The following is a 27608-nucleotide window of genomic DNA, read 5'->3' as shown; positions in this document are numbered from 1 at the left end:
ATGTTAAAATTTTATTTTATTTTTTAAATAAAAGGTACACATTATCTGTAAGGTTATTTAGGAACTGATTTAACAATGTAATAACAATAAATGTTTGTTGCTGAAAACCTCTTGATATTTTGAGGCTATTTTCTCCCCCCCCAACTAAAATTGAATGAATTAGGTAAAAGTCACCTAAATTTCAACACAAAGGGCCATTCAGCCTATTGTGCCCATGTCAGTTCAATGCCAAAGCTATGCACTCTGATCTCATGTCTGTCTGTACCCTTTAATATTTACTTTTTGAATGCCTCCCTTTTAAATGTCACAGTTTAACTTCAATTGGCATTGCATTCCAGTCTAACAATCCATAAAAAAAGTCCTTTAACCTTCCTTTTATTTCTAATATTAATGCCAAATTTATGTTCTCAATGATGCCGATTCACCATTGAAATTGATATTTTCCCCCTTGAATCTTTTAGTAAATTTGAACACTTCTTTAATGCCCCTATTAACTTTCTCTTATTTTTTTCCCTGATGAAGCTACCAAGTGAATCTGCATTGCACTCTTTCCACAGCCCCAAAATCCTTTCTCTAATCAGATACCCAAAATGGCACATTCTAGCTGCAACCTGACTTAAGGTTTGAACAGATTCATCACCATATCCTTGGATTTGTATTCAGTGTGCCCCATTCACAAAACACAATCGCTCTCACTCATTTTAACTAATGTTTTTTAGTGTTTCTAAATGTGCACCAATCTCCTGCAATTAAGGCTTTATTCACCTGCACTCTGACTTGTCCATTCAATTGAGCATTGCTCCACTGAAGGTATATTTCCAATTTTGTTCTTTTTCCCAACTCCATATTTATTCGCCATGACTTAATTTTCCAAATGCTCCCTTAATCTGTTTCCTATATTACAACATTGACAACATTTCTAAAGCACTGGCTGCAAAGCGCTTCGGGGTGTCCTGAGGTTATGAAAAGCATTATATAATCATTAGTTTTTCTTTATGCCCTCTTGCAGCCGCTTACATTTTCTTTTGCAGCTTTTTATGCTCCTAATTCAGAAGTATTCGCAATTCAGAAGTATTCACAAATTTTGATACGCCCATGGTCAAATCTTTTATGTATATGGAGGAGGTCCTAACAAAAATCACGGAGGCATGCTGCCAATCCATTTAGGCTTTACTTTCTGCTTTCTAACTTTCAGCCATCTCTATGTACGCTGCAACTTTACTCTTATCATCAGAGTTCTTAAACTTTGTAACAAGGTTCTAATGTGGCACTTTATTGAAAGTTTCTTGAAGTTAAAACTTACAACCTCATCTGCATTCTCTTCATCTATATGTTTGGTAATTTCCTGGAAGAATTTGATTAAGTTAATCAGACATGATGCTCCATTTACATCCATGTTGACCGTTTCAAATTAGTCCATAGCTTTTGTTATGATCACTGGCGGTTTTTCTCCTATTGACAGGAGGGCAATTGGTCTTAGCCTATCCCTGTCTCCCTTTCCAAATGGGTCCTTTGGCAAAACACCTTGTTCCAAAGAATTGTTTAAAAAATAAATGTTCAGTGCAAATGCTATTTCATTGCTGACACTCCTGAACGATAGTCATTGGGGATCCATCTCCTCCCTGCGTGAATATATAAAATAAGTTTAAAAATGAGTTGCATTTTTGTTGTAAAATTCATTTATGGTGACAGATCTATAGATAGGTCTGAAAACACTGCATGTCAAATGGTGTTAGCTTGCATTCATTTGGACTACTATAATTTCTTTGCTTAATTAACATTTCACAATTCTATGAACAAAATGGATACAACCTAATCAGAAGTTTAGCACAAAATAAATACGCTTCTAGTGATTTAATACATACAGGTAACATCCAAGGAAAACTCTGTGCCATTCTGAAAGCTTCTGTGTCAGCAGAAGATAGCAGCAAAAGGTTTAAACTGGCAAAACATTATAGAGTGTAACGTACGTTCAGCTGCCTCAATAACTCAACAGGTAGAAATACGGTCAGACAGGTTTCTGCAAAAGCAATATTTCTAAATGTATAATGTGCAGATATAGGAGGAAACTATTCATCTAATTATGAAGCAAATGAAATGGGATGCAGAGTTATGAAGTTATTTGTCAGAAAGTAGAATTTTCCTGAATGCCAATCTTCTTTTACAATGTTCTGATTCTTACTGTTAATTGCCATAGGCATCAATTCTTACATTTTTTTTTCTCGGAATACTTAAAATTAGATTATTAGTTTATTTCTTTCACAACAGCAGATTACTTCAAAACCACTTCTGCTTGGACCTCGACAAGTCAAGACCACCCAATCCAAATTTAAATTTCATCAATGGAAAACAGAAAACGTGCATCATCTCTCCAAACAACACAAACCTGAATCAAAGATCAATAGCCAGTATGAAAAAATAAAGGCTCAACATGATGCCAGCTGAACATTAAGTCATGAACATTGTGAACAACTTTTCTGCAAGTGACTGGAATGCTGGTTCATGAAAATGGAATAGTTATATGCTTGTCAGCTAGCATCAACTTCCAAATACAATGCAGCTCTTAATCTGGAACTATTGTAAATCCAGTTCATGTCACTAAAAATATTTCAGGATTTAACCGTTGAAAATTGTAGGTACAAAACTAGATGGCTGCTATTATTTGGCACTGGGATCCATTGTCTAAGATATGTCACATTAACTCAATTCTGTACTCATCTATTAAATACTTTTATAATAATTCTCAGGAGTACTAGCACAGGCACAAGTTGTCACTATCAATTGCACTTTGTTTGATTAGTCCGTGGTTTACAAGTGTTGGATTCAACAGTAGTCATCAAAACTTCAGGGAAACAAATAAGTAGTAACTTGGCTACTCAAGACAATTTGGTTGCAAACTCTACCAGTGAGTTCATTTTACTACATTATCATGAGTAGATAAGTGCCCTGCAGGGGTACCACAAAGAGTTACTGAAAATCAGGAGATGATATGGAAATTCAAACTTCAGTTTAGGGCTTACACTGGGCCTGTACAAGCAATTCCAGTGTCACAGTAAAGGTCTAAAGTGGAATACACATCCCTTCACTGGTACAGGCATGCTATCTGTACCGATCCAAAACCAATGACTTTGAACATCCCAGCCAGTTACTGTGTACTGTTATCATGGATGAAAAAAACATGAAGTTGTAACTTTTTAGTCCATCCCATTCACCCATTTGAAAGTGTTGCAATTTTGGATTGTACTGTAGTTGAGATAGTGCCATTTGGTCTTATTGTTGTGCCAGTCATCAGCGGAGCTGTTGGGTCCACAGCACTATCAGTCTCTTGAATTTTGAAGTACACCACGTAAAATATTGGGACAATAATGCCCACTAAAAGCATGATTACCACAGCATTCCACCACCGAATACCCCAGTCGGCTCCATGATGAACATCCTTTGGAGATAACGGGGCTGAATTAACTCCATTGGGTGTTTGACAATAAACTACTTCTTCTAAGTGATCTTTACATTGATCTGTGGACTGGATGATTTTCTCGATATCCTTGTCAATTTCCTCAAAATATTCGCTTAACTTATTTTCGCCTGTTCCTTGGTCCGCTGCAGCACAGCCCTCTGCAAACGTAGAGGTTCTGTTATTTGCAGAGATAACCTGTCGCCGTTTTGCCTCTTCGTGTGCTTCTGTCAATAAACTGTGCTTTTTCACAGGAATTTTTATTGTTTTTAAGGCAAAGAAGTCTTGCTCTCTGATGAGGTGGTTCACTCTTTTGAGATCTGCAACCTAATGCAAGCAAACAAAAGTTCATTTTAATCCATTGAAGTATTTTCGGAAACCTAGTTACAATTTCTGAACATAAGGTTCAGAATTCACTGAAAGTTTTTAGGACAGTTGTTTTTCCAGCTTGGAAGCTTTGCTCAGAAATGTTAAAAAAAAAATCCTATTTGCTGGATGATTAAGCCTTTAAAATGGGAGAATTTTGTTTTTGCCTTGGAACTTTAATATAAAATGGAAGAATAAAGTTAGCTAGAACAAGAACCATCTAGCACAGGCAGGATATCCCACTATAAGAACAGATTTAAACATGCAAATATGCAATTTCAATGAAGCATTGGTGGACTCGGAGCCCAGGTTACAGAGTTATGGATATGCTGGTTTACAGAGGGTGGAGATTGGGATGCTGGCCAGGAAAGCAGCGGAAAAGTCAAGTCTAGAAATTTCAAATGCACAGAAGAGGGTTTCACCGAATATTTGGATAGTCAATAAAAAAGTTTGAAATTCCACCCATAAGACTCACCAAGGATGTTCCAAAGCTAAATCTTTCACCAGTCGTCATGTTTGACAGCCAGTGATGAACCTGTATTTTAACGACGGAGTCTTAACAAAAAGCATTCAAATCTTGAAGGCTGTCTAGCAATGATCCTGCTAACCTGGAAGGTACAACGTAGGCCTTGTTCAGGGACAAATACCACATGTGCACTGCAAGGATTGCACACTTGAAAGGTTAAAGAGGAACATTGCTGTCTAGATCCTACCTGTAAATAAAATCCATGCCTGAATTTAAAATTAAGAGTCTCAGGATCCAAGTCTCATTTTGGCAGAATCTACAAGGATTCAAGGCACAATATCTAGGTTTTCATTAAAACACTAGGGACACTATCATTTTCAAATTGATGAGTTAAGACAATGTTGCACAATCTAAAAGGACCCTCCCCAAGAGGCTCATATTATAAAAGTTGCAGCTTCACTCTTTCTGAGCTAATTGTAAGTCCAGCACAAAATAAAATTTTCAGTAAGACACTATTTAACTCTATAATTACCATCACAAGTATCAGCTCCTATCCAGCGAACTAAGTGCAAATGTCTGAAATACAATATGTCGCCTCAGCAGGGATGAAAAAAATCCTGACAGGGCTTCCTGATTACTCCACAAGTGCATCAGCACACTTCTTGCACCAGTAGCAGCAAGAGTGGGAAAGCACACAGCAGGACCTCCCTCCCTCACTGAAGATGGCTTGTACAGTACAATCTGTGTCTGTGAGGAGATTATAAACTAAACATGTTTAAAAGTATTAATTGGAGGAAACAGCTTGCACTTATACAGCACTTTACACTACCTCAGGATGTCCAAAGTGTTTTGCAACCAAATAAGCACTTTACAGTCACTGCTGCAATGAAGTCAATGAATGTTTCCAGGGGAGACCTATTATACAGATATCATCTGAGTTTAAAGTAAACTGATAAGAACAATAGAAAAGAAATATTTTGGGGTGGATTTTCCTCAAAATTGCTAACAGGGCTTCTGTTTATCCCTATGAGACCCCCAGAACTTGACCCATTTTCCTGGATCAAGGTTTATTACTCTTGCATTGTGGTCTCTTGGATGATTCCTGCTGTCAAGAGATCCCGCTAGTTACATCAAGGAAACTGTGGTGTTACGGTGAAGGAGCTTAACAGGGACAGAGGGAACTGTAATGTACACAGGTAAATGAGCAAAGGCCTGGCGTTAGCTAGCAAAGGTTATTTGACCCAAGAATAAAACACGTATTATCGTGACTGTGATCTATGAAAAGGAAATTAACTTGGTTGCATGTAGTAAGATTTAACAAGCTTGGCTAACTTACTTACCGAACAGCCATATTGCAAAGCAAAAATATTGAGGTTGTCGCCGTCAACAACCTCTCGAACCAGAAACACTGTACTGTTGGACTTTTCCTCAGTAACACTGGACCACTGACACTCTCGACCTCTGGGCCGCAGTTCAATGCTATCCTTGTCTTCGTCTGACGACTCACCAGATGTTGCTGCGTCACTCCCAAATAGATAAATTTGACCATCTTGTGAAGTGTGAACGTCTACAGGTGCCTGGAAGGATCTTGTCTGCCCATCTTTCAGTCTCATCATACTACTGATTCCTATAAGAGAAAGAATTAAATCTTGGGTTTATTCAAGCAAGTAAATCTTCTTGTAATCCTGAGGTGCAAGGGAGTTTAGTTGTGTGTAATGAAATGAACATATGCAGTTGACTTTGACAACAGTACTGTACATATTACAGAACTTAACAGAGGCATTCTTTGGCTTTTTCTTTTAAACTAGTATAAACAACAGAATCCTAGAGTCAAGGGGTTATCAGGGGCTGGCAAAATGTTTTCAAATTTAACTCATTGCAGTACAGTACAAGCAAGGCAAACACAGACCTCTGAGAATATACAGTCACTGTGGGGGTAATCAAAGTTGCTTTTGAACTTCTGAAACTTTGTTTATATTGTATTTTTGAACTAAATTTATTCCAGCAGTAACATGCAAAATCTGATTCAGTTGTACAATCTACAGGTCGCAGCCTGATCTTTTGGTGGGGCTTTTGTATAAACAATGTGAAGTGTTTAGTCATTCCTTAATAATTAAGGACGCACACATACCCACACACACACGCTTCTGAACCCCCAGCTTCCTGTGTAAAAAACAGAAGGTTCCTTTATTCCTAATTCTACGCCAGAGAGCAACACATCCGGGACTTAGCACACCTTACTGTCAGGTTTTTTATATAACACTTTTTAACTAAAATGTCCTTTCACAAAAAAAGCATAAACATTAAACAAACATCACATGATGTATACGTATTTATTATGAATTATTGTGCTATGTTAACTAAAATTAAACTTCTGTAACAACTGAACTGCATGGGAAGGGTTAAAAGGCCTTGCCAATTAAAATGTATATCCTTGCAAAACAAGGATATGGGTTGTGCTTATCCTAGCTTGGATAAGGATATTGCTGACAGGAAAATGAATGTTTAAGCTTTGACATGAAGCTGTGTATATGATGTGCATGGAAAGGCCAAGCTGGTGTGGCAAACAATGGAAAAATAATGGAGGATATTGGAGAGAAGTGAAGAGGACTGCAAGAAAATGGATGTCTGCACTCAGTGTGCAATTAACTTTTGAAAATAATGGACTGAACAGGAATGAACAAAAGAATCTTGGGGATAACTAAAATAGGGAAAAAGACTACAAAAACAGAGAAGGATGGGTGAAAGCGAAGGGTGATCCTCAAAAGAAAGAAATTTCAATATTGAAACATTAGTACTGTAAGCATGCCAGAATTTATATTGCAGTTGGGCTATGTATCAATATAATAAAAATATAATTAATATATCTCAAAGATTAATAAGTAACTAGTGTCCAAGTTAGTTCAATAATGAGAATTAGTCAAACCAAGTACCCCGTTCTTGGTTCCAAACTGAAATCTGAACTACTCAGTTTGATTCTCTCTTGGCTAACTAATTAGACTACACTAATGAGCTCCTAATACAGGACAGGAGAAAGTATTTATGTTTTGAGGTCGAAACTGAAATAGAGTTATTAGTAGTGGAAATTTAGTAGAATAGTATCACATCACCATTTGTAGTAAAAAGTGTTACTTGTAAACATTTTTTTTGTTTTCACAACAATGTAGTTTCCATGTCACAGAAGAGTATAAGGCACTGATTTTGACAGAAAAGTATTTGTCACTAACGTCACAATCTCACAGGCTTAAAATAACTCATGTTTTGTTATACATGAACTAATGAACAGCTTATATTTTCTAACTGTGAAATGACACCACCTGTACCAGTATAGTTGCTTTTTACTGATATTTTACTTTCAGGTTTACTGGTTACCTAACGTCACCCTCTTGTGTTCTACCTATGACCTGATTCCTTCTACATCGGGAGCAAAATCATCTGCAAATATATGCATCAATTAAAAGCAGGTGGAAGCAATACAATAAATACCAGTGGGATCACGTCAAAATTAAGAATTTATTTCGTGCAAAGGTAATGACATTCAAATAAAAGATAAAACGCTTTGCGCATAAAACATTTCTGAGAGATGACAGTGAATTATTTTGAAGTGCAATGACTGTAGGCAAATGTGGCATCAATCTTGCACACAACAAAGAGGTGAATCACCCAGCTATTTTTGATAGTATTTCTTGAGGGAAAAATGCTGGTTTTTTTTTTTTAAAATGGAATCTTTTAACATCTACTTGAAACACTGGATCATAAGACCATAAGACATAGGAAAAGTAGGCCATTGGCCCATCGAGTTTGCTCCACCATTCAACAAGATCATGGCTGCTCTGATAATCCACAACATCCATTTTCCTGTTTTTTCCCCCATAACCCTTGATTCCCTTATTGATTAAAAATCTGTCTATCTCAGCCTTGACTATACTTAATGACCCAGCCTCTACAGCCCTCTGGATAAAGAATTTCACAGATTGACTACCCTCAGAGAAGAAATTCCTTATCTCTGTTTTAAATGTGCTTCCCCTTACTCTGAGATTATGCCCTCTGGTCCTAGACTCTCCCACAAGGGGAAACAACCTGTCAGCATCTATCTTGTCAAGCCCCCTAAGAATCTTATATGTTTCAATAAGGTCACCTCTCATTCTTCTAAACTCCAATGAGTATAAGCCCACTCTACTCAACCTCTCCTCACAAGAAAATCTCCCATATCTGGGATCAACCTAGTGAACATTCTGTGGACTGCCTCCAAAGCCAGTATATCTTTCCTTAGAAAAGGGGACCAAAATTGTTCACAGTATTCTAGGTGTGGTCTAACTAGTGTGTTGTACAGTTTTAGCAAGACTTCCCTATTTTTATACGCCATTCCCTTTGAAATAAAGGCCAACATTCAATTTGTCTTCCCTATTACCTGTTGAATTTGTATGTTAGCTTTTTGGGATTCACGCACAAAAGCTCGCAAATTCATCTGTGCCGCAGCTTTCTGCAGTCTTTCTCCATTTAAATAATATTCAGCTCCGCTATTCTTTCTGCCAAAGTGTATACCCTTACATTTTCCCCACATTATATTCCATCTGCCAAGTTTTTGCCCACTCACTTAAACTGTCTATATTGCTCTGCAGGCTCCTTGTGTCATCCTCACCATTTGCCTTCACACCTATTTTTTTTTGTGTCATCCACAAACCTTGCGATAGTACATTCACTTCCCTCATCCAAGTCATTAATATATTTTGCAAATAATAGATGCCCTAGCACTGATCCCTGTGGCACTCCACTACTTACAGGTCTCCAACCCGAAAATACCACCCTGATCCCAACTCTGTGTGTTCTATTAGTTAGCCAATCCTATATCCATACTTGCTCCAACACCATGGGCTCTTAACTTATTAAGTAGCCTTATGTGCAGTACTTTATCAAACGCCTCGTGGCAATCCAAATATATTACATCCACAGGTTCCACTTTATTTATCCTGCTTGTTATCTCCTCAAAAGAATTCTAATAAATTTGTCAGGCATGGTTTCCCCTTCATGAAACCATGCTGACTCTGCTTGATTAGATTATGTATTTCTAAATGCTCTATTACATCCTTTATAATAAGTACATTTTCCTAATGACAGATGTTAAGCTAAATGGCCTATAGTTATCTGTCTTTTGTCTCCCGCCCTTTTGAATGAAGGTGTTACATTGGCCGTGCTCCAATCCTCTGGGGCTTTTTCCAGAATCTAAGGATTCTTGGAAGATTACCACCAGTGCATCCACTATCTCTGCACTACTTCCCTTAATACCCTAGGATACAACCCATCAGGTCCAGGGGACTTATTGGCCTTTAGCCCTATTAGTTTCCCTAGTACTTTTTCTCTAGTGATAGTTATTGTATTTATTTCCTCCCCCATCTCTTTTGCCCCTTGATTATTTAGTATTTTTGGAATGCTATTAGTATCTTCTACCATGAAAACTGAAGCAAAGTATTTATTCAACTCTTCTGCCATTTCCTGGTTCCTCATTATTATTTCCCCAGCCTCATTCTCAATTTGGCCTCTCTCTTCCTTTTCATAAAGAAGCTCTTACTGTCTGTTTTCATATTACTTGCTAGTTTACCCTCAACGTTTAAGCTCTCCCTCTCTTATTTTTTGGTCATCTTTTGTTGGTTTTAAAAATTTTCCCAATCCTCTGGCTTACCATTAATCTTTGCCACATTGTATGTTTTTTCTTTCAATTTGATACTGTCCTTAATTTCCTTGGTTGGTTTATCCCCTTCCTTGAATACTTCTTCCTCACTGATATATATCTTTATTGAGAGTCATGAACTATTTTCTTAAACGGCTGCCATTGTTCAACAACCGGCTTTTCTGCTTAACTGCTTCCCCAGTCCACTCCAGCCAACTCTGCCCTCATTCCATTGTAATTACTCTTATTTAAGTTGAGCACATTGTTTGCGACCCAGGTTTCTCACTCTCAAACTGAATGCTAAATTCTACCATATTTTATGGTCATTTTTCCTAGGGGGTCCTTTACTCAGATCATTTATTAAACCTGCCTCATCCCACATTGCCAGATCCAAAATAGCCTGATCCTGGTTGGATTCACAACATATTGTTCTAAGAAACTTATAATTCTTGCTTGTGTTTACCTCTGCCAAATTGATTTTCCCAATCTACATGAAGGTTAAAGTCACCCATGATTAATGTACTGCATTTTTTACATGCCCTCATTATCTCCTGATTTATTCTCTGTCCTACAGTATAGCTACTGTCAGGGGGCCTATAGATTACTCCCAACAGTGTCTTCTTCCCCTTGTTATTTCTTACCTCCACCCATTTGGATTTTACATCTTCCGATCCAAGACCTTTTCTTGCTATTGTACTTATTTCATCTTGTACTAAAGCTATCCCACCACCCTTTCCTTCCTGCCTGTCCTTTCGAAAAGTCACATACCCCTAAATACTTAGTCCCCGGCTTTGATCTCCTTGTAACTAAATCTCCGTAATGGCTATAAGATCATGCTCATTAACCTCTATTTGTGTCGTTAATTTATTTATTTTCTTCTGAATACTACATGCATTTAAGAGCCATTAATTTTGCCTTTTTACCACGTTTTCCCTTTTGACCCTACTTGCTGCTTTTTTTAAATGTTTGTGTGCTCTGTCCCTTCCTCTCACACTTGGGTATTATACTTAAATAGCTGCCCTGCAAGGCTGCCATGTCCTTTTGCTTTGTAAGCCTATGTATCCCCTTTCCAGAACCGCCCGCACCCTATTTAATTTAAAGCCCTCTCGACAGCCCTAGTTATTCGGTTTGTCAGGACACTGGTCTCAGCTCAACTGAAGCCCATCCCACCAGAGCAACTCCCTTCTACCCCAGTACTGGTGCTAGTGCCCCGTGAATGGAAACCCATTCCTCCCACACCAATCTCTGAGCTATGCACTTAACTCCTTGACTTTAGTTACCCTATGGCAATTTGCCCGTGGCACAGGTAGCAATCCCGAGATTACCACCTTGGATGTTCTGCTTTTTAATTTAGCTCCTAGCTGTAAGAATTATTTCAGCAGAACCTCCTTTCTAGTCTATTGGTAGTTGTCGTTGGTGCCAACATGGACGACAGCAACTGGATCCCTACCCTCCCATTCCAAGTTTCTCTCCAGCCCTGAGACGATGTCCTTAACCCTGGGACTGGGCAGGCAACACAACCTTTGGGGCTCATGCATATGGCTGCAGAGAACAGTATCTATCCCCCTAATTATACTATCCCCAACCACTACTACGTTCCCATTTCCTCCCCCACTTGAATGGCTCCCTGCACCATGATGCCATGGTTAGCTCGCTCATCCTCCCTGCAGTCCCCGCTCTGATCCACACTGCTTGCAAGAACCTTGTAACTGTTGGACAGTTGCAGGGGCCGAGGCTCCTCGAATACTACCCCCTGGGTCCCCAAACCTGTTTCACCTGCAATGACACCGTCCTGTCCCTGATCACAGACCAAATTTATATTACCTAATCTGAGGGGTGTGACTGCCTCCTGGAGCAAAGTGTCCAGGTAGCTTTCCCCCTCCCTGATGTCCTTAGTTTAATGTCTCATTCGAAGGAAGGGATAAGCACTTGTTGGGACTTTGCTACTGCAGAATTAGCTTTTAAATCATGTATCCCTCTATGTAAGCATCCAGCTAGGTACAGAGTATTACTTAAAGACTATTATCACACCCATGACTTAGCTAGTTTCTTCTAAAGTGCAAATATGGAAATCTACGCAGCCCATCAGAAAACCCTGGCTAGCAAATAATGTGTAGCTTTTCTTTGTTCTTACATCTCCAGGGAGTCTTTAAATGAAGTTATTGTCCATTCGTAGATTTTAAATGCTTATTTTGTAACACAGAACATTGTACACATTGTACGACAGGCAGTACAATCCACAAGGAATAGTATAGCTGCATTTAGGATTTGACAAATAGATGTTATGTACAGCAATAACTAATATTTCTACTTGCAGGATAAAGTTTTCAATCAGCTTATGTAATTCATTAGGGAAAGGACTACTTCCTTATAGGGCAGTCCACCAGACTTTGCAACTTCTAGTTGCAGTTCTAGAATCTTGTACTAAACAGCGAGAGTTTAGGTAACAACTTATTCAGGCTGCAATAACAGCAACTGGCATTTATAAAATGCCCTTAACACAGAAAAATATCCCACGGCATTTCATGGAGGCCTGGGGAGAAAGGCACCAAGCCAAAGCTGGAGCGGTTAGGGGGGGATTTCTCACGGCTCGATTAGAGGTGGGTTTTAAAGAGAAAGAGGAAGGGGTTTGTGTCTAGAGTGTGTTAGGGAGGAATGATGTCATGGAGGAATTTAAACACAACAAGAATTTTAAATCTGAGGCACTAGGAGACAAGCAGCCAAAATAGGTCAATGAAAATGGGAATGACAGACAAGTGGAACTTGACATTGAATAGGATATATGGGGTAATACTGAAGTCTTCATATATTGGTATATGTAAAATCAGCTCATTGTCCAATATTCTTTGGTGTCGACATTCAGAAAAGTCAAAGCTCACATGATCAAGGAAAAACTTGCAAGCTGATATTTTGGTGCCATTAATTGACATTGCCGAAACCGTCTCATAAGGTATCAGAGCATGACACCAGGATTTATTGTGCTTTTACAGGTTTGAAATCAGGATCTCAATTTGGAAGATCTTTTCATGTGTGAATGCTTCAATATCACACAAGTTATAGATAGGTCACTCAACATTGCATTATTCAGCATGTTGGAGAAGACTGATTGTTATTGTGGTTAATGAAAAACTGAGGATATTAGAAAATATTTTAACCCTCCAAATTAAGTCCTGGAATAGGAAACTAAAAGAGTTTGGTGCAAATGATTAAATTACTATACTTTGAGGACGGAAGCCAAACTAGTAACCCATTTTTAATTCCAATGGTTATTTCGGGAATATTGCAACATCCTTAGTCTAAACAGCTGATGCCATGACTGCAGCATTGACTTGAATGGGAGTCAGGGAGAAATCTCTACCAATGCAATCAACAGCAAATTGCATTCAAATTTATGTTTGCTTCAGGGCTGTCCAGTTAAACAATGACCATGGTTATTTAAATACAAAGATTTCCATACAGTTGTATGTATATCTTTCAGAGAAAGAGGGGGCAGGGGTGGGGATGGGTGTTAAGAGAATCCAACCCTAACATTATCAAACTCACTGGTAAGGGTGATGCTGTTGTGTGGCAAACCAACTGCTATTCTGCAGAGGCTGAATGCCAACTCTCCAACACTTCTTCCTACCTCCCACTGGACCATGACCCCACCACTAAACATCAAGCCATCGCCTCCAGGTCTATCACTGACCTCAACTCCTCTGGAGATCTTCCCTTTATGGCCTCCAACCCCAAATAGTCTGCTTCTATCTCCTTCGCAAAATACACAAACTGTTTGCCCTGATAGGCCTATCATTTCAGCCAGTTTCTGTCCTCACCGAACTGATTTCTTTCTTCTTGACTCTGTTTTATCTTCCCCTTTCCACTCTCTTCCCACCTACATCTGTGACTCCTCCAATGCCCTCAGTCACTTTCACAGTTTCCAATTTCCTGATCATGTGTCCTGTTTACCATGGATGCCTAATCTTTCTACACCTCCATCCCCAAAAGGGCATTGGGAGCTTTTCGCTTCTTCCTTGAACGGAGGCCCAACTAGTCTCCATCCTCCACCACTCTCCTCTGTCTGGCTGACTTGTTCCCACATTGAACAACTTCTTTAACTCCTCTCACTTCCTCTAAATAAATGGCATTGTTATGGGTAGCTGCATTAATACTAGCTATGCCTGTGTCTTTTTCTGGGGTATGTGGAACATTCCTTGTTCTAGTATTGGCCTTCTCCCTGCCCTCTTTTTTTCAGTTCATAGACCACTGCATTGATGCCTTTTCCTGCTTTTGCCCTGAATTAGGAACCTTCATCAGTTTTGTTTCCAATTTCCACCTTTCTCTCACCTTCACAGGGCCCATTTCAGATTCTTCCCTCCCCTTCCAACTTTTCCATCTCCATTTCTGGGAGAAGCTATCAATGAATATTCATTTTAAGCACACAGAATCCCACAGATACCTTAACTACACCCTGCTTCCTGTAAGGACTCAATTCCATTCTCCCCGTTTCTCAGCCTCTGTCACAACTGTTCTGATGATGCAACCTTCCATACCAATACTTCTGGCATAACTTCCTTTTTCTTCAACTGAGGATTCCACCCCATCATGGTTGACAAGGCCCTTGACTGTGCCCAATTTCCCACACTTTTGCTCTCAGCCCTCCCCCACCCTCCCAAAACCATGATAGGGGTCCCCTTGTCCTCACCTTCTAACCCCAACAGCCTTCATATTTAACAGATCATCTTCTGCCATTTCTGCCATCTCCTGCGTGAAGTTACCATCAAACACATCTTCCCCCTCAGCATTCTGAAGGAACCATTCCCCTTCCCATGACACTTCTCCATGCAAGGACAGGAGATGCAGCTTCTGCCTTTTACCTCCTCCCTCCTCAGTCCAAGATTCCAAACACTCCTTCCAGGTGAAAAGCAGTTTACATGCATTAGTGTTTCACTGCTCACAACGTAGCCCACGCTACTTTGGACAAATCAAGGGCCATTGGATGACTGCTACGTGTAACATAGCAGTCCGCAAGCGTTACCTTGAGCTTCTAGTTGCCTATCACTTTAGTTCTCCACCTTGCTCTCACATTGACCTCTCTGTCCTTAGCCTCCTGCAGTGTTCCAGTGAAGTTCAGTGTAAGCTCAAACAACACCATCTCACCTTTTGATTAGAATATGTTACAGCCTTCAGGACTCAGGACTGAGCTCAACAATTTAAGAGCGTAACCTCTGTCCCCATTCTGTTTCCTTTTTCTTTGCAGGTTTCAGTTTTACTCTTGTTTTTGCTTTGGGCAGCAGTTCAGCATTCTGATATTTGCACTTCCTTTAGACAATTCTTTTGTTTCTTTAGTTGTCCCATTACCACTCCCTTTGCTCTTGCGTCACCAACCTTTTTGTCATTTAATTTCTTTCATCTTCCACCCTCCCACAGACCTTTGACTTTTATTCTTTTTCCACTCTTCCCCCTTTCACTTGCTTAAAACCTATTACATAACTAATTTTTCTCAGTTCTGATGAAAGGTCATAAACTTGAAACGTTAGCTCTGTTTCTCTCTTCAGAGATGATGCCAGAACTGCTGAGCGTTTCCAGCATTTTTTGTTTATTTCTTTCAGATTTCTAGCTTGCACTATTTTGCTTTTGTATTATATATTCCTCTTGGTGATTTTTCCCTTCCAATGGTTCTTATTCCATGATGGGCAGATAACAGAAAACGCCAATATCACCTTTAGGCAAGCTTTATGCAAGATCCAGGGTTTTATTAAGAATTCCTTGGGTATTAACAGAAAATTCAGATTGATTTGACTCGAGGTATTGGAGAAGTTGTTGCGATCATAATTGCCTCAGTTTAATTTTTTTTAATGCAGTACAAACACCTGGAACTAGCAGGTAAAGTTATTTTCTGTAACCTAGCAGGAGGCTTAGTTCAGTTTTAGCTACAAATTAGTGACTTAACTCATTTCTTTGATTTGCAACGTCTACACTTAACCAACTCCAAGCATTTTCCTTGATAATACCTGCGAGCTTCTCAAGCATTGTTTACAAAGCTGACCACAAATCTGTATTGAATAGCTAGCTGTTGGCAAATGAAACATCAAAATGTACAGCAGTATAATCAAAGTATTAGGGTGCACCAATAGGGTGCTTTTACACAAATGCTATTGGAAGCCGCTTTGCATCAATGTTGAAGTTATAAATCTGGAGTCAGTGCTTTGCTTGACCTCAGAGAAAAGCAGTACAAGACTCCTGGGAAGAGACAGCTTCACACTGACTGAAAATGCTCAAACATAGAGCAGACCAGTCAGCATCTGTTTAAAAATAAGGGGCTGCACATTTAAAATGGAGATGAAGTGAAATTTTATCTCTCAGAGGGTTGAGAGGCTTTGGAATTTTCTTCCTGAGAAGATGGTGGAAGCAGAGTCTTTTAATGCTTTTAAGGCAGAGGTGGATGGATTCTTGGTAAGCAAGGGGGTGATAGGTTATCAAGGGTAGGCAGGGTGCAGATTTGAGGTTACTGTCAGATCAGCCATGATCTTATTAAATGGCAGAGCAGGCTTGAGGGGCTGAATGGTCTACTCCTGCTCCTTGTTCGTACGTTAAATCAGACAACTTTGTTTTCGGTGCTGGTTCTTCTCTCCACAGATGCTGACATCCCTGTTGGGCATTTTCACCACTTTCTGCTTTCGCTTGAGATTTTCAGCATCTACAGTATTCTGATATTCGCACATAGTTGCATATCGCCTGGATTGAAATGTAAGGAATGTATTTTCAGTGCAGTGTCAAATTAGGTACAAAATGGGCGCAAGGGTCCCCTGAACCTCCCGCATATTTTTTAAACCTCTCTGCAATAGATTGCAATGTATAAGGATGTCTCACTGCATTAACATTTAAAATTTGAGCTGCTGTGACAGGAGCTCTGTACGCATGCACACCATTCTCACCCCCTAAGCAACAGAATTGGAGTTCCATACAGGTAGTGTAATGACAAATAGCAGCTGCCAATCTCATGTCTGTACCTCCAGATTAAATGTGCCCACAAAATGCTGGATGTTGTGAGCGTATGGAAGGATCATCATCTTATCTGTCAGCAACATAACACAAATGTGGCAATGAGATTCTGGCACTCAGGATTGGCACGATTTCCATTTCCTGATCCACACCTGAAATTCCCTTATCCATGATCATGTTTTCTAATGGAAACCAAATCAGTTAACCTGGGTCTATTAAAACAGGTAACAAAGATCAAAAATTGATTAGCATTTTTAAGTCAGAACAATATAGCATGCACTGCAGCAGTGGCATCATTTGCCTGTCTTCCGTTTCACTGTGCCAGACAGAATTAGGATGTGGGTTATATCTAAACTCCCCACATTGTACAAGCTTACTCTTAGCTAGGCCTTAGAAAAAGGAGCTGATTGGAGGTCAGATTCTTCCTGAGAAGAAAAATGAGAGAAATGGAGGAAAAGCAAGGGACAAACAAACTTTAAGCAAAGAAAGGTGAATCACCCCAGCACATTCTCGAACATCTCTCTAAGACAAGCTCAACAGGCAAAATCCTAGAAATAAATCATGCAATCTTTCCTCAACCATTGTAGGAACTGGAGAAAGAAGAGAAAAAAAATAACCTGCAAAATTAACAAATGCATGCATCTTGTGCAAGTGATTTTTGTAGTGAATTTTCTCCTTTCCTCACCAGCCCACCCTTCTTGTTCACCAATTGCAATGGTATCCCAATCTCTGCATAAGTGGAGATGAGGGAACAGGTGGCCTGCCTGTGACCAGACCTCTGCCAATGAGCTAACTACTACAAAGTAATCAGTAGCAAGTTTCCTTGAAATTTGTGCTGTCTTCCTGTGATTTGGTCACTTGACCTCTCCTCATTACTTGGTTGCAACAGTGCAGTTGTAGTTGGCAATTTAGCAGCATAGAATGACACTGAATATGCTTTTCTTTTAGTTAAAAAAACCCTCAAAAGATTTGATACAAAGCTGTAGACTTGTGGGGCCATAAAGGCTGCTAAACAACAGATTCATAAATGTCTTTCATGGATGGGAACTAGCTGTCGTTGAATGGTTGGCCTGTGGGTGACACCAGGCCATTTAATTATACAATTGCCAGAGATAAGCAAATATGAACAAACGAGATAGAAAGTAATCCAGCTTATGTGGTTTCAACAGCACTAACATGCATGCACGCACATGCGCACACCACACACACAAATTCAGTTTTACTGGGTTATGGTGGAGATACCAAAATGGTTTTAGTCACTGAGATCCAACCTGGCTTAGTTATACAGTAGTCCAAACGACCAAAACCAGGGCACAATTTCTCATCTTGTTTGTTTGCAACACAATATAAACAGGACAAATGGAAGCCAATGTTACAAGTAATCCATCCTTGACCATAAAGTTGCTTGGAGTACTTTGTGACTTTATTTCTCAGCCTTGGGCATTGCTCAGTTGCTGAGGAAGGTCCACTTGCTGATCTATGTAGAAAACTGTATTGCTGATCTGCAGCAATCTGCAGATGTCATTGGCAGACTGACAGATCAGCCTACCTAAAAGAGATGCTACCTCTTCCTCTGGGATGCTGATACCTCTAGAGGTCCAGCTGAATGTCACATCTTCAGGTGGGTCCTGGTATCTCTGAAAGCAGTAATATTGCTCAATCCATTTTACCAGCCTGCCAATAGAAATTGGACTGTCTAGAATAGCACTGTAAACAGGGATGGGGAAAATCAGTTGTTCAATACAGGGAACTATAGTTTCACAGTACTATAGGTTAGAAACTCATCGGATGTGTGTTTCATGTCACTGACCATTAGAACCACAATATTTACAAATCAGGATTTTCTTGGCACTTCGTGCTGTTTGCCTACTTGTAAATAATCTTCATAATTAATCATATTGAATGCTGTGAACACAAACCAAAATTCCAAGGATCCAGCTGCTGTTAGTTCTTTTGCCTCTGGGGTCAATTCTACCGAGAGAAAGCTGCACAAAAAATCTCTTCTGGCTCTTGGGAATTAACTTAGATAGTTACAACTAAAATTCCAGTGAGAAAAATTCCACACTAAAACACTGCCTATTACTCAAACACTGCATAAAATTTAGAAGGGGAAGGATAGATGCAACAAAAATTTTTTTAAAAATGCTAATGTAGTCAGGAAGCTCTTCTTAGGCAATGTAAGAGTGTGGTGAACTGAGTCATCTCGTCTCCTTCCATCAGTTGCACTCCAAACCACAGTGTAAGTAAACAGTAGGTTCAGGAAGCAATGGCATCATAGGTCTACTAAAATGTAGGTAAAATGTAGGTGAATATTCAGCTGTCAGATTGAGTAAGCCAGCTTTAATAATCCAAGTGTGGGGAGCTGGGTCTGTGCATTTGCTCTATGTAGGGCTCATGTACACATGAAGCTGAGCACATCAATGGAGACTAGCTCCCAAGTCGAATGTAAAAGTGGGAGTGTGTGGCACGGATGTCACTTCCAACGTTGGGGGAAATACCGTATATAGAATAAACCGGAGAAGATTCTAAAATTGAGGTAGAATCAAGTGAACTTTACCCTAAGATAAAAGCAAAAAACTGCAGATGCTGGAAATCCAAAACAAAAACAAAAATACCTGGAAAAACTCAGCAGGTCTGGCAGTATCTGCGGAGAGGAGCACAATTAATGTTTAGAGTCCGAATGACCCTTCAACAGAACTAAGTAAAAATAGAAGAGAGGTGAAATACTTCCTCTTTCCCTATAATCTCTTTTTCTTTTAAGTGCGTATCTAATTGTCATTTAAGTGTTACCACTGAAGCTGCTTCCATTATCTGGGTGAACATCACATCTTCAGCTAAGTTTTTGTATCTCTGGAAGCAGTAATGTTGCTCAAACTATCTTACACCCAGCCCAATATTCCAGTTGAGGCCTATCCACTGTCACAAACACTATCAACTCACGATTCATAAGGGATGATAAGATTGTGTGAACTGTCTTCCCCATTTAGACCTTTAGGATTCGATACATTCCACAATAGTAGTACGAGGTTTTCTTAAATCAATTCAAACAATCTTGCCTGCTAAATGTCAGCTTTCAAAAAACCTAAAACCACAAAGGCCTAGAGTTCTGCATGAAATAGGCTGTTAGTGCTTGACTGTAAAATTCTTACATTCTTATTTGATAAATTGTTCAACCGCAGTAGTAAATTATTTGTGAAGCTAACTAGATACAACAGCTTGAACCACACTTTAGGCTGTGCAAGTATACAAACAATAAATGAGATTAACACATTGCCACCACAATAAAGAAAAGAGCTATGGCAACTAACGTTACAGAAGTAGGAAACCACAAAAAGTTATATCATAATTACATACAGTAAATAGGAGACAATTCATCTCATCTTTGTTATGGTACTTACACAGTCACTGACTAACCAAATCCAAAGCATATCACTCTGCTGCAGGGTGCAACATTGGGATAGCATCCCTGTACATTCAGATAAGAGTATCACGTAAAATAGAGCAATGGTGGGTAAATAGAATTGAGATACAGATTAGCCATGATTCAAAAGAACAACAGGCTGGGCTTGATGGGGCTGAATGGTCTACGTCTATGTTCCTAGATACAGATGCTTTGCAGCAGTATTGACAAGCAGGCCTTACAATGGCATTTTGGACTGCTAAAACTTTACTCCTCACAATTCAGTCACTTTTTTGTGCTAAACTCCAGTGCTTGACCTGAACTGCACACAGTATTCAAGGTCTGGTCTGACCAGAAAACTATACATTAGTATAAAATAGTGGGACAGTTTTTAAAGATTCTTTCATAAGATGAGGATGTCACTAGCAAGGCCAGCATTTGTTGCCCACCCCTAATTGCCCTTAAACTGAATAGCTTACTAGGCCATTTCAGAGCGCAGTCAAGAGTCAACCACATTGCTGTGGAGTCTGGAGTCACATGTTGGCCAGTCCAGGTAAGGCTGTCAGATTTCCTCCTCTGCAGGGCATTAGTGAACCAAATGGATTTTTATAACAATCAACAATGGTTTCATGATCACCAATTCTGAGACTAGCTTTCAATTCCAGTTTTTTTATTAATTAAATTTGAATTCCACCAGCTGCCAGTGGTATTTGAACCTATGGCCCCAGGGCATTGTTCTGGGTCTCTGGATTACTAGTTCAATGACATTACCCCAATGCCACCATCTCTTTGTGGTTGGCACAAAAGCTTATTGGTGCTACAAAATCTTTTAGAATGTTCATGGACTAAGCAGTCCCTTTTACTGTTCTTAGACACCCTGGGCGATATTCCTACTAAGGTGTGTGACTGTGCAGGCCTTGTTCCGTGATAAATAACACACATATGTGCAAAAGATTTGAAGGACAATGCACTGATAAATTTGGCAGCCCACAACAACTAAACGTTAAAGGGAAAATTGATCTTGGGTGTCTATTAGATGCAAGTAGAGAAACATGCAGTACAGCACTTAGGATCCTCACTGGTAGACCCCAACCTCATAAATTAGTGCTGTAATTGTTCTTCATTGTAAGAGGGCTGGTTTCAAGAGTTTGTTCGGCACAATTCTGGGGTCTTCCAGGCCATGACTTGGGTCTGAAGCCCTTAGTGAGCCCTACTTCTGTCCCTACTGAGATCTGGATGCCAGTTTTGTTGCAAGTTCTGTGAATGCAAAGGAAGTAGGAGCACTTGGAATCCTGGTCTGAGAAACCCCTCCACTGGGCCTGTCTCCTTGTGGTGTTCTAGGCCTCGTATAGAGTGAATGGAAGTTTCACCCAAGGCACGAGCTGAAATTGGTATTGTCTCCAGTTCTGAAGAAACCAAGAGAGTTTGAGTCTTACTTGATTGTCAACCCTGTCTGGTCCCTTGCATCCACTTTACTCCCCCACTGCAGCCCTGCCCATGAGGAAATTCAAGGCAAGCTAACTTCCCTGAATGTTATTTGAATAAGAGTTTCCACCAAATCCAGCCATACACATTTAAATTCTGAAACTCAAATCTCGTGAACATGAAAAAGTGACATAATTCTCTGAATGCAGATACCAACACTACTCTTACAGCAAAAATAATGGGAAGTTAGTCCTGAATAATTATAATGAGTGCTATTCCACTAAACATGATAAGTAAACTGCATCAATGTTTTCCAGCACCATTAAACCACAATTCAAGTTAATTCAACAGTGGTTCTGACAGACACCAACCTGCATGATAACACATGTGTACAAGGAAACACATAATTAAATGTCTACAAAAGTCACAACAGTAAGCATAATGTGTATGTTTTAATTCAATAAATGAATAGAATTTTGTTCTCGAGGCCTACAGCTTCATCAGAACCAGCAGGATCGGGTCGATTAAACTATTCTTTTTTGATTTATTATTCCAAATTACAGTATAAAAAAAGAGCAAGACTAACATGCCATCTGGAAGTGCTATCTTGTTTAAGTTAACTAGTCTCTGCAATTAAATTACCCAGGAGCTTTTCAATCGAGCAGAGTTTATGCTGCTGGACAGCTCCACTGAAAATACAAACTTCCCATTCCCCTGCTTCTCCTATTCCCAGCTGTAAATTTTATCACCTAAAATCATGTTCCCAAATTGTATTAGCCTATTTAATCATTTTTTAACCCAATCGTGTTTCTTTCACAAACTCAGTTGGAGCATGCAAAAGATGTCAGTAATCTAGGGCTCAGAAGCAAAATCTGAGCGAAAGCAGCCGAGGTGGATCTCAAGCTGCTTGAGAAGTATGGATCTTATTTAGCTAAAAATAAACTTACCTAACCTGACTTACATTGGGATTAGTGGAAACAACGCAGGGTTAGGAACAATAGACAAAACCATTTCCTGGTGAAGTTTCTTTACATTCTAAACATGCTGGTTTTGTCAAGAGGAAAGAAAATGGAATCTTAACCTTCTAAAAGTAACTGAGGCAGGATTTATCCAATAGACCAGAAATTCCTCCACTGACGCTCCTAAATATTTACAAGTCATTCGTTTTTTTCTAAATTGTTTTGTAGGTTTGAGGAGTTTCAGTAAGCTCAGAATTACACTGAAACTTGGGAGAGAATAGTTCTACTGTACTTGAATGTTACTATTCTTCTTATTGTAAAACAGGGCTGAAAAGAGGGCTTCTTTTTATTTAAACCCTGCATGTATTGACACTAATTGTTATCATTGTGACTGACATTCTATGCATTTCCCCGTGACATAACAAGAGAAGGATTTTACTGATATTAAATGAACAAGACACTTCTGCACAGATATTACAACTGGTTTATTGTATTTAAAGATGCGTAGAGTAATCTTTACTTATACTCAGAGTATTTGACATTATTTGGATTAGGGCTGAAAAAATCCATTTATTGCACTAATGTAAAATACAGGTTAATTTATTTATTTTCACATTTGTACAACTGAAATTTTTTCTCTGATCTTTCCCTCTCCTAAACATACCAACTACAAATCTCATCTCTCAAAACCCAATACAACTCGATTTTTAAAGACTGAGATCAATATATTTTTGGATATTGAGAGAATCAAGGGTTATTGAGATAAGGATGAAAAGTGGAGTTAAGGTAGAAGATCAGACATGATCTTATGGAATAGCACAGGAGACTCAAAGCCTTTTCCTGCTCCTATTTATGTTCTTATGATTTCTTTCACTTTAAAAATGGTGCATACTTAAGCTCAACATTTGCTTTTAAATATATGGCCCAGAATTTGCTGTATATAATAATGAGGTTATCAGTGGTCGCCATCATAACAGAGGAAATTGGATAGCAACTTCCCACATCTGCACAAGTGCAATTAAATGCAGGAATCTGGAAGTCACTGTCACAGATACCCTGCTCCTCTGCAGAATGCACTATAATAAATCAATGCTATGGTTTGAAAGGTGGAGTACTTGCCGACTCGATTCCATTAAAGATACCAGGAAAAGTTAGTGATTCAGGAGTGAAAGGATTTTTAACGGTGTGATAAATGATAATTACTGCCACACAACTTCTCTGGTCCTGAAAATATAATTTTAGGAACGTGGAGTTTCATTCCTTCAGAAGTTAATTAATATTGGAGGTTTTGTTTTTACTTTTTCTAACATTTTAATCCCTCTCTCTCTTTCTCTTCCATCTGTCTTCCCCAATTTTTATTTCACTTTCTGTACTTGATTTAAATCTAATTTATTCTTCCTGCTTGTCTCAGTGAGGACTCTTCAATCTGATTGATTGAAGAGCTTTGTTGTTTCTTTGTTCACAAAGGCCATAGATGCCCTCTAGAGGGCACTGTGTTGGATTAGACCCTGGAGTAGATCAAATATCTGCTCAAAAGCCTGCAAATACCTAGTGGGTAATTATCAGCAAGGTAAACAATGAGTACTGTTCCTTTGCCACTGACCACAATATTAGCCCAAGTCTTTGTATGTAAAGAAATTTCTGAATGTGCAAATTTTTCTCACCTTACGTTGAAGCAGATGTGGCTACTGCTCTCATGAGAGCAAATTAAAATGGAGCTTGTGTACAGGGTCTGCTGCTTTTAATACAGATCATGAAGAAATTGTTCTGAATTCTTCCTTCTGCCCCAAACTCAATTAGGTATTTCCAATGTTTTCCATTCATACCTTAATTGTATTGGGTGAGAATGCTTAATGCATGTTTTCACTATTAACAGCAGAAATCATTACCCATGTCTCTGATCTCCCTCATGCAAAAACATTTGAGGTTTGCATGCTATACTGAAACATGCAACTGAGCAGATTATATGTAGCATTAAATACTTAATTTCATATCTATTCCCTGATTTCACCAAGTTTAAATTCTAATTAGTGTCTCATAATACTTTATTATGAAATCTAACATCTAGCCATTAAAAGGTCTGTTTGAAACAATAAAAGATTATTATACAAAAGGGAATCACAATTACCAACAAGAAACTACAGTAATAACAGGTACAGGTGTGAAAATGCTTGAAAGTAACCAATCAGTAAGTAATGCAACACTTCTCCAATACATCCAGCAACTCAAATTATACCAAACACTTGTATTAAAACATGAAACAAATGATAAGTCTACTTATTGAAAACATGCGACTAATATTATTAACTTTCTGGGGAACAATGTGAAAAACAATCATCCTGAAGCACATAGAAGTAACCCAGTTGTGCACAGTAAAACTTGATTTTCTTTTTGCTCAACTTTCTTCCCTTCTCTCCTTCTCTGGGTTTAAGAATGTGACTACTCCTCTTGATACCTCACCCAAGTGCCAGCTTCGCTTGTGAGTTAACATGATGTGGGGTGTCATGACTGAGCTTGATCTCCTTCTTCTCACCTATGATCCCCACGCCCACACTCTTTCACCAGGAGATACTAAACAACAAATCAGGAGCAGTAAATCCATTGATTTGTCCATCATTATCTCAAAGACACAGAGATCCCAATTGAACAACTTGAGCCCAAACTGAGATCACTTAACTGAGCACACACAAGACATTGAGAACTTGTCACATAATGTGGTAGTTACACACTGACACATAAATCTCAAGAGGCTAATAAATCTGCGAAAATCTTCCTATTTCATTAGAGGAGCTGAAAAACTAGGGTGCCTTGTATTTCACCAGAGCATCCCATTATCAAACACAATGCATTCTTCCATGGCACCACATATGGTAAAAGGGATACACAACATCAAGCTAGCATTTGAAAATGAATTGTACTGTCAGATATTCGCACATGTATACGATTTAAAAAAAATAGACAACTTAATGAAAGCTGATAAACTTTTTCCCCTAAGGAAGTTTAAGCTTAGTAGCACTTCTTTTGGAACACCAGCCTTTCATTATAACAACTTCTGCACAACTGCGAATGTCAGCCTTAGCTCAGCGATCTCACTTATACCTAAGTCAAACAACATGGGTTCAAGCCCTCTTACTGAAGGAATGCTGTGGTGCAGTGCTTCAGATGAGACGATAAACCTCAAGTGTACATAAAGCTTCCCATCAAAGGAGAGGTGGGAATTCACTCAGTGTCCTTGTCAAGCATTGTTCCTCATCCACCATTGCGTCATGACTTTTGAACCCTTGCTGCGTGCAACCGTCTGCCACATTTCCCCACATTACAACAGTGTTTACACTTCAGGGTAACTTTATTAGCTCTAACATCTTGAAGTTATGAAAGGCGCTATGTAAGTACAAACTCTTTATCACAAACATTGTGGCATTGAGAGACAGAACGTTTATACGTATGAGAAAAACAAATAAAACCCACTTTCCTCAAACTACAGGTATAACTTTTAATCAAACAAATCAATTTACTAGGTATTTTGACAAAGGGTGCACACCAGCAACTTTAATTTCTCTATTCTCTCCTTATATAAAGCCTGGCCAGCAGAGTCTTTGAAATGGTGTGTTGGTTACATGTCTCCAGGGCCACTACAGGAGCCAATTAAAATATTAACCTATTATTTGATACTCCTGGCCTCAGCACCTCTGTCTTAAACACTTTCCCCGACCCAGGCTCAATGTTATTAGGCTTCAGTGGTAAAATGACAATTAGCCTTTATAAAGCATCTCTAACAGTAAAACATCCCAGGGGCGTAATCATACAAAAACTGACACCGAGCCAGGGGAGGTAGGAGATATTAGGGCAGGTTAACAAAGATTTGGTCAGGGAGGGTACTTTATGAAGGGAATTCCCTTCAATCAACCTTTGACCTGGAAGATTGATGCAAAAACTGCCAATGGTGGGGTGAAGGGAATCTGCGGATTCCAGACATTTCACCTTAAATGACATAACTGAGATGAGGAACAATCCTTGCAGCGAAAATGCAGTGCCATCCTCCTAACAGTGCTCCAGCACAAAGCTCTATTATTCGGGCCATGACCGCCACCCCCTACCTCCCCCCCACCCCCCCCCACCCTCTGCCTTCCCTCTCCCCACCGCCCCCCCCGCCTCCCCACTTCCCTCTCCCCACCGCCCCCCCGCCTCCCCTCTCCCCACCACCCCCCGCCTCCCCACTTCCCCCCCCCCCGCTTCCCCCATCCCCACCCGCTTCCCTCACCCCCCCCCCCCCCCCCCCCCCCCCCCACCCTCTCTCTGTCTGTGGAAGGTGCTGAGCGGTGCATTTTCCAGATTCTGCTTTACCGGTGAGGCTTGTCCAGCTTCAGGTGTCCCGGCCAAAACTCTTTGAGGTAAACTCACCCAAAACATCCAGCTGCCCCCCCACCCGGGGAAAGGGGGCTGACAGCGGAGCTGAAGGCCCGGACAGCACCAACTGCACCCCCCGCCCCACCCCCCCGGGTCAGTCAGAGTGGGGGGAGGGGGAGCAGGAATCTACTCACCACAGTCAAACCCTCCATCCAAGCTCAGGCAGGGTGGGCGATCCGAGGTCCCGTTCACTTTGAGGAAACGGTTCGCGCGTTCAGGCTCTCGGGCCTTGTCTTCCCCGCCCAGCCACAATACACGCCGTCCCCTCCCGGTTCCCTCCTCACCCCGAGCGGCCGCACTCTCCCCGCCGGCACGCCGATTTTCTTTTCCCCTTTCCCTCTCCTCCGCCGGCCTCTCAGCCTCCCCTGCTGATCAGACCCAGACGCCAGCCGTGATTGGCGGAAGCGCCGGCCTATGAGTGGCTGGGGGGGGGGGGGGGGGGGGGGGGGGGGGGAGGTGGGAGTGGGTCAGCGGACGGT

The 27608-nt window shown here is 40.1% G+C and overlaps 1 protein-coding gene across 2 annotated transcripts; it reads right to left on the bottom strand.

Annotated features, from left to right (window-relative positions):
- On the bottom strand, window positions 1-27546 carry lysmd4 (LysM, putative peptidoglycan-binding, domain containing 4). 2 transcript variants are annotated; one of them, XM_041175323.1, is made up of 4 exons: window positions 27264-27546; window positions 16526-16671; window positions 5627-5913; window positions 1-3781 (listed from the first exon to the last, which is right to left on the bottom strand). In XM_041175323.1, the coding sequence occupies exons 3-4, from the start codon at window positions 5900-5902 to the stop codon at window positions 3209-3211; spliced, it is 849 nt and encodes a 282-aa protein (XP_041031257.1). In that variant the 5' UTR covers window positions 5903-5913; window positions 16526-16671; window positions 27264-27546; the 3' UTR covers window positions 1-3208. The 2 variants fall into 2 exon arrangements, with proteins under 2 accessions (XP_041031257.1, XP_041031256.1); XM_041175322.1 differs by lacking the exon at window positions 16526-16671.
- Window positions 27547-27608: the final 62 nt, after the last annotated feature.

The sequence above is a fragment of the Carcharodon carcharias genome, chromosome 26 (genome assembly GCF_017639515.1).
Source record: "Carcharodon carcharias isolate sCarCar2 chromosome 26, sCarCar2.pri, whole genome shotgun sequence".
NCBI classification, from domain to species: Eukaryota; Metazoa; Chordata; class Chondrichthyes; order Lamniformes; family Lamnidae; genus Carcharodon; species Carcharodon carcharias.
The sequence above is the reverse complement of the archived record's forward strand: the minus strand, read 5'-3'. Positions and strand labels throughout refer to the sequence as shown.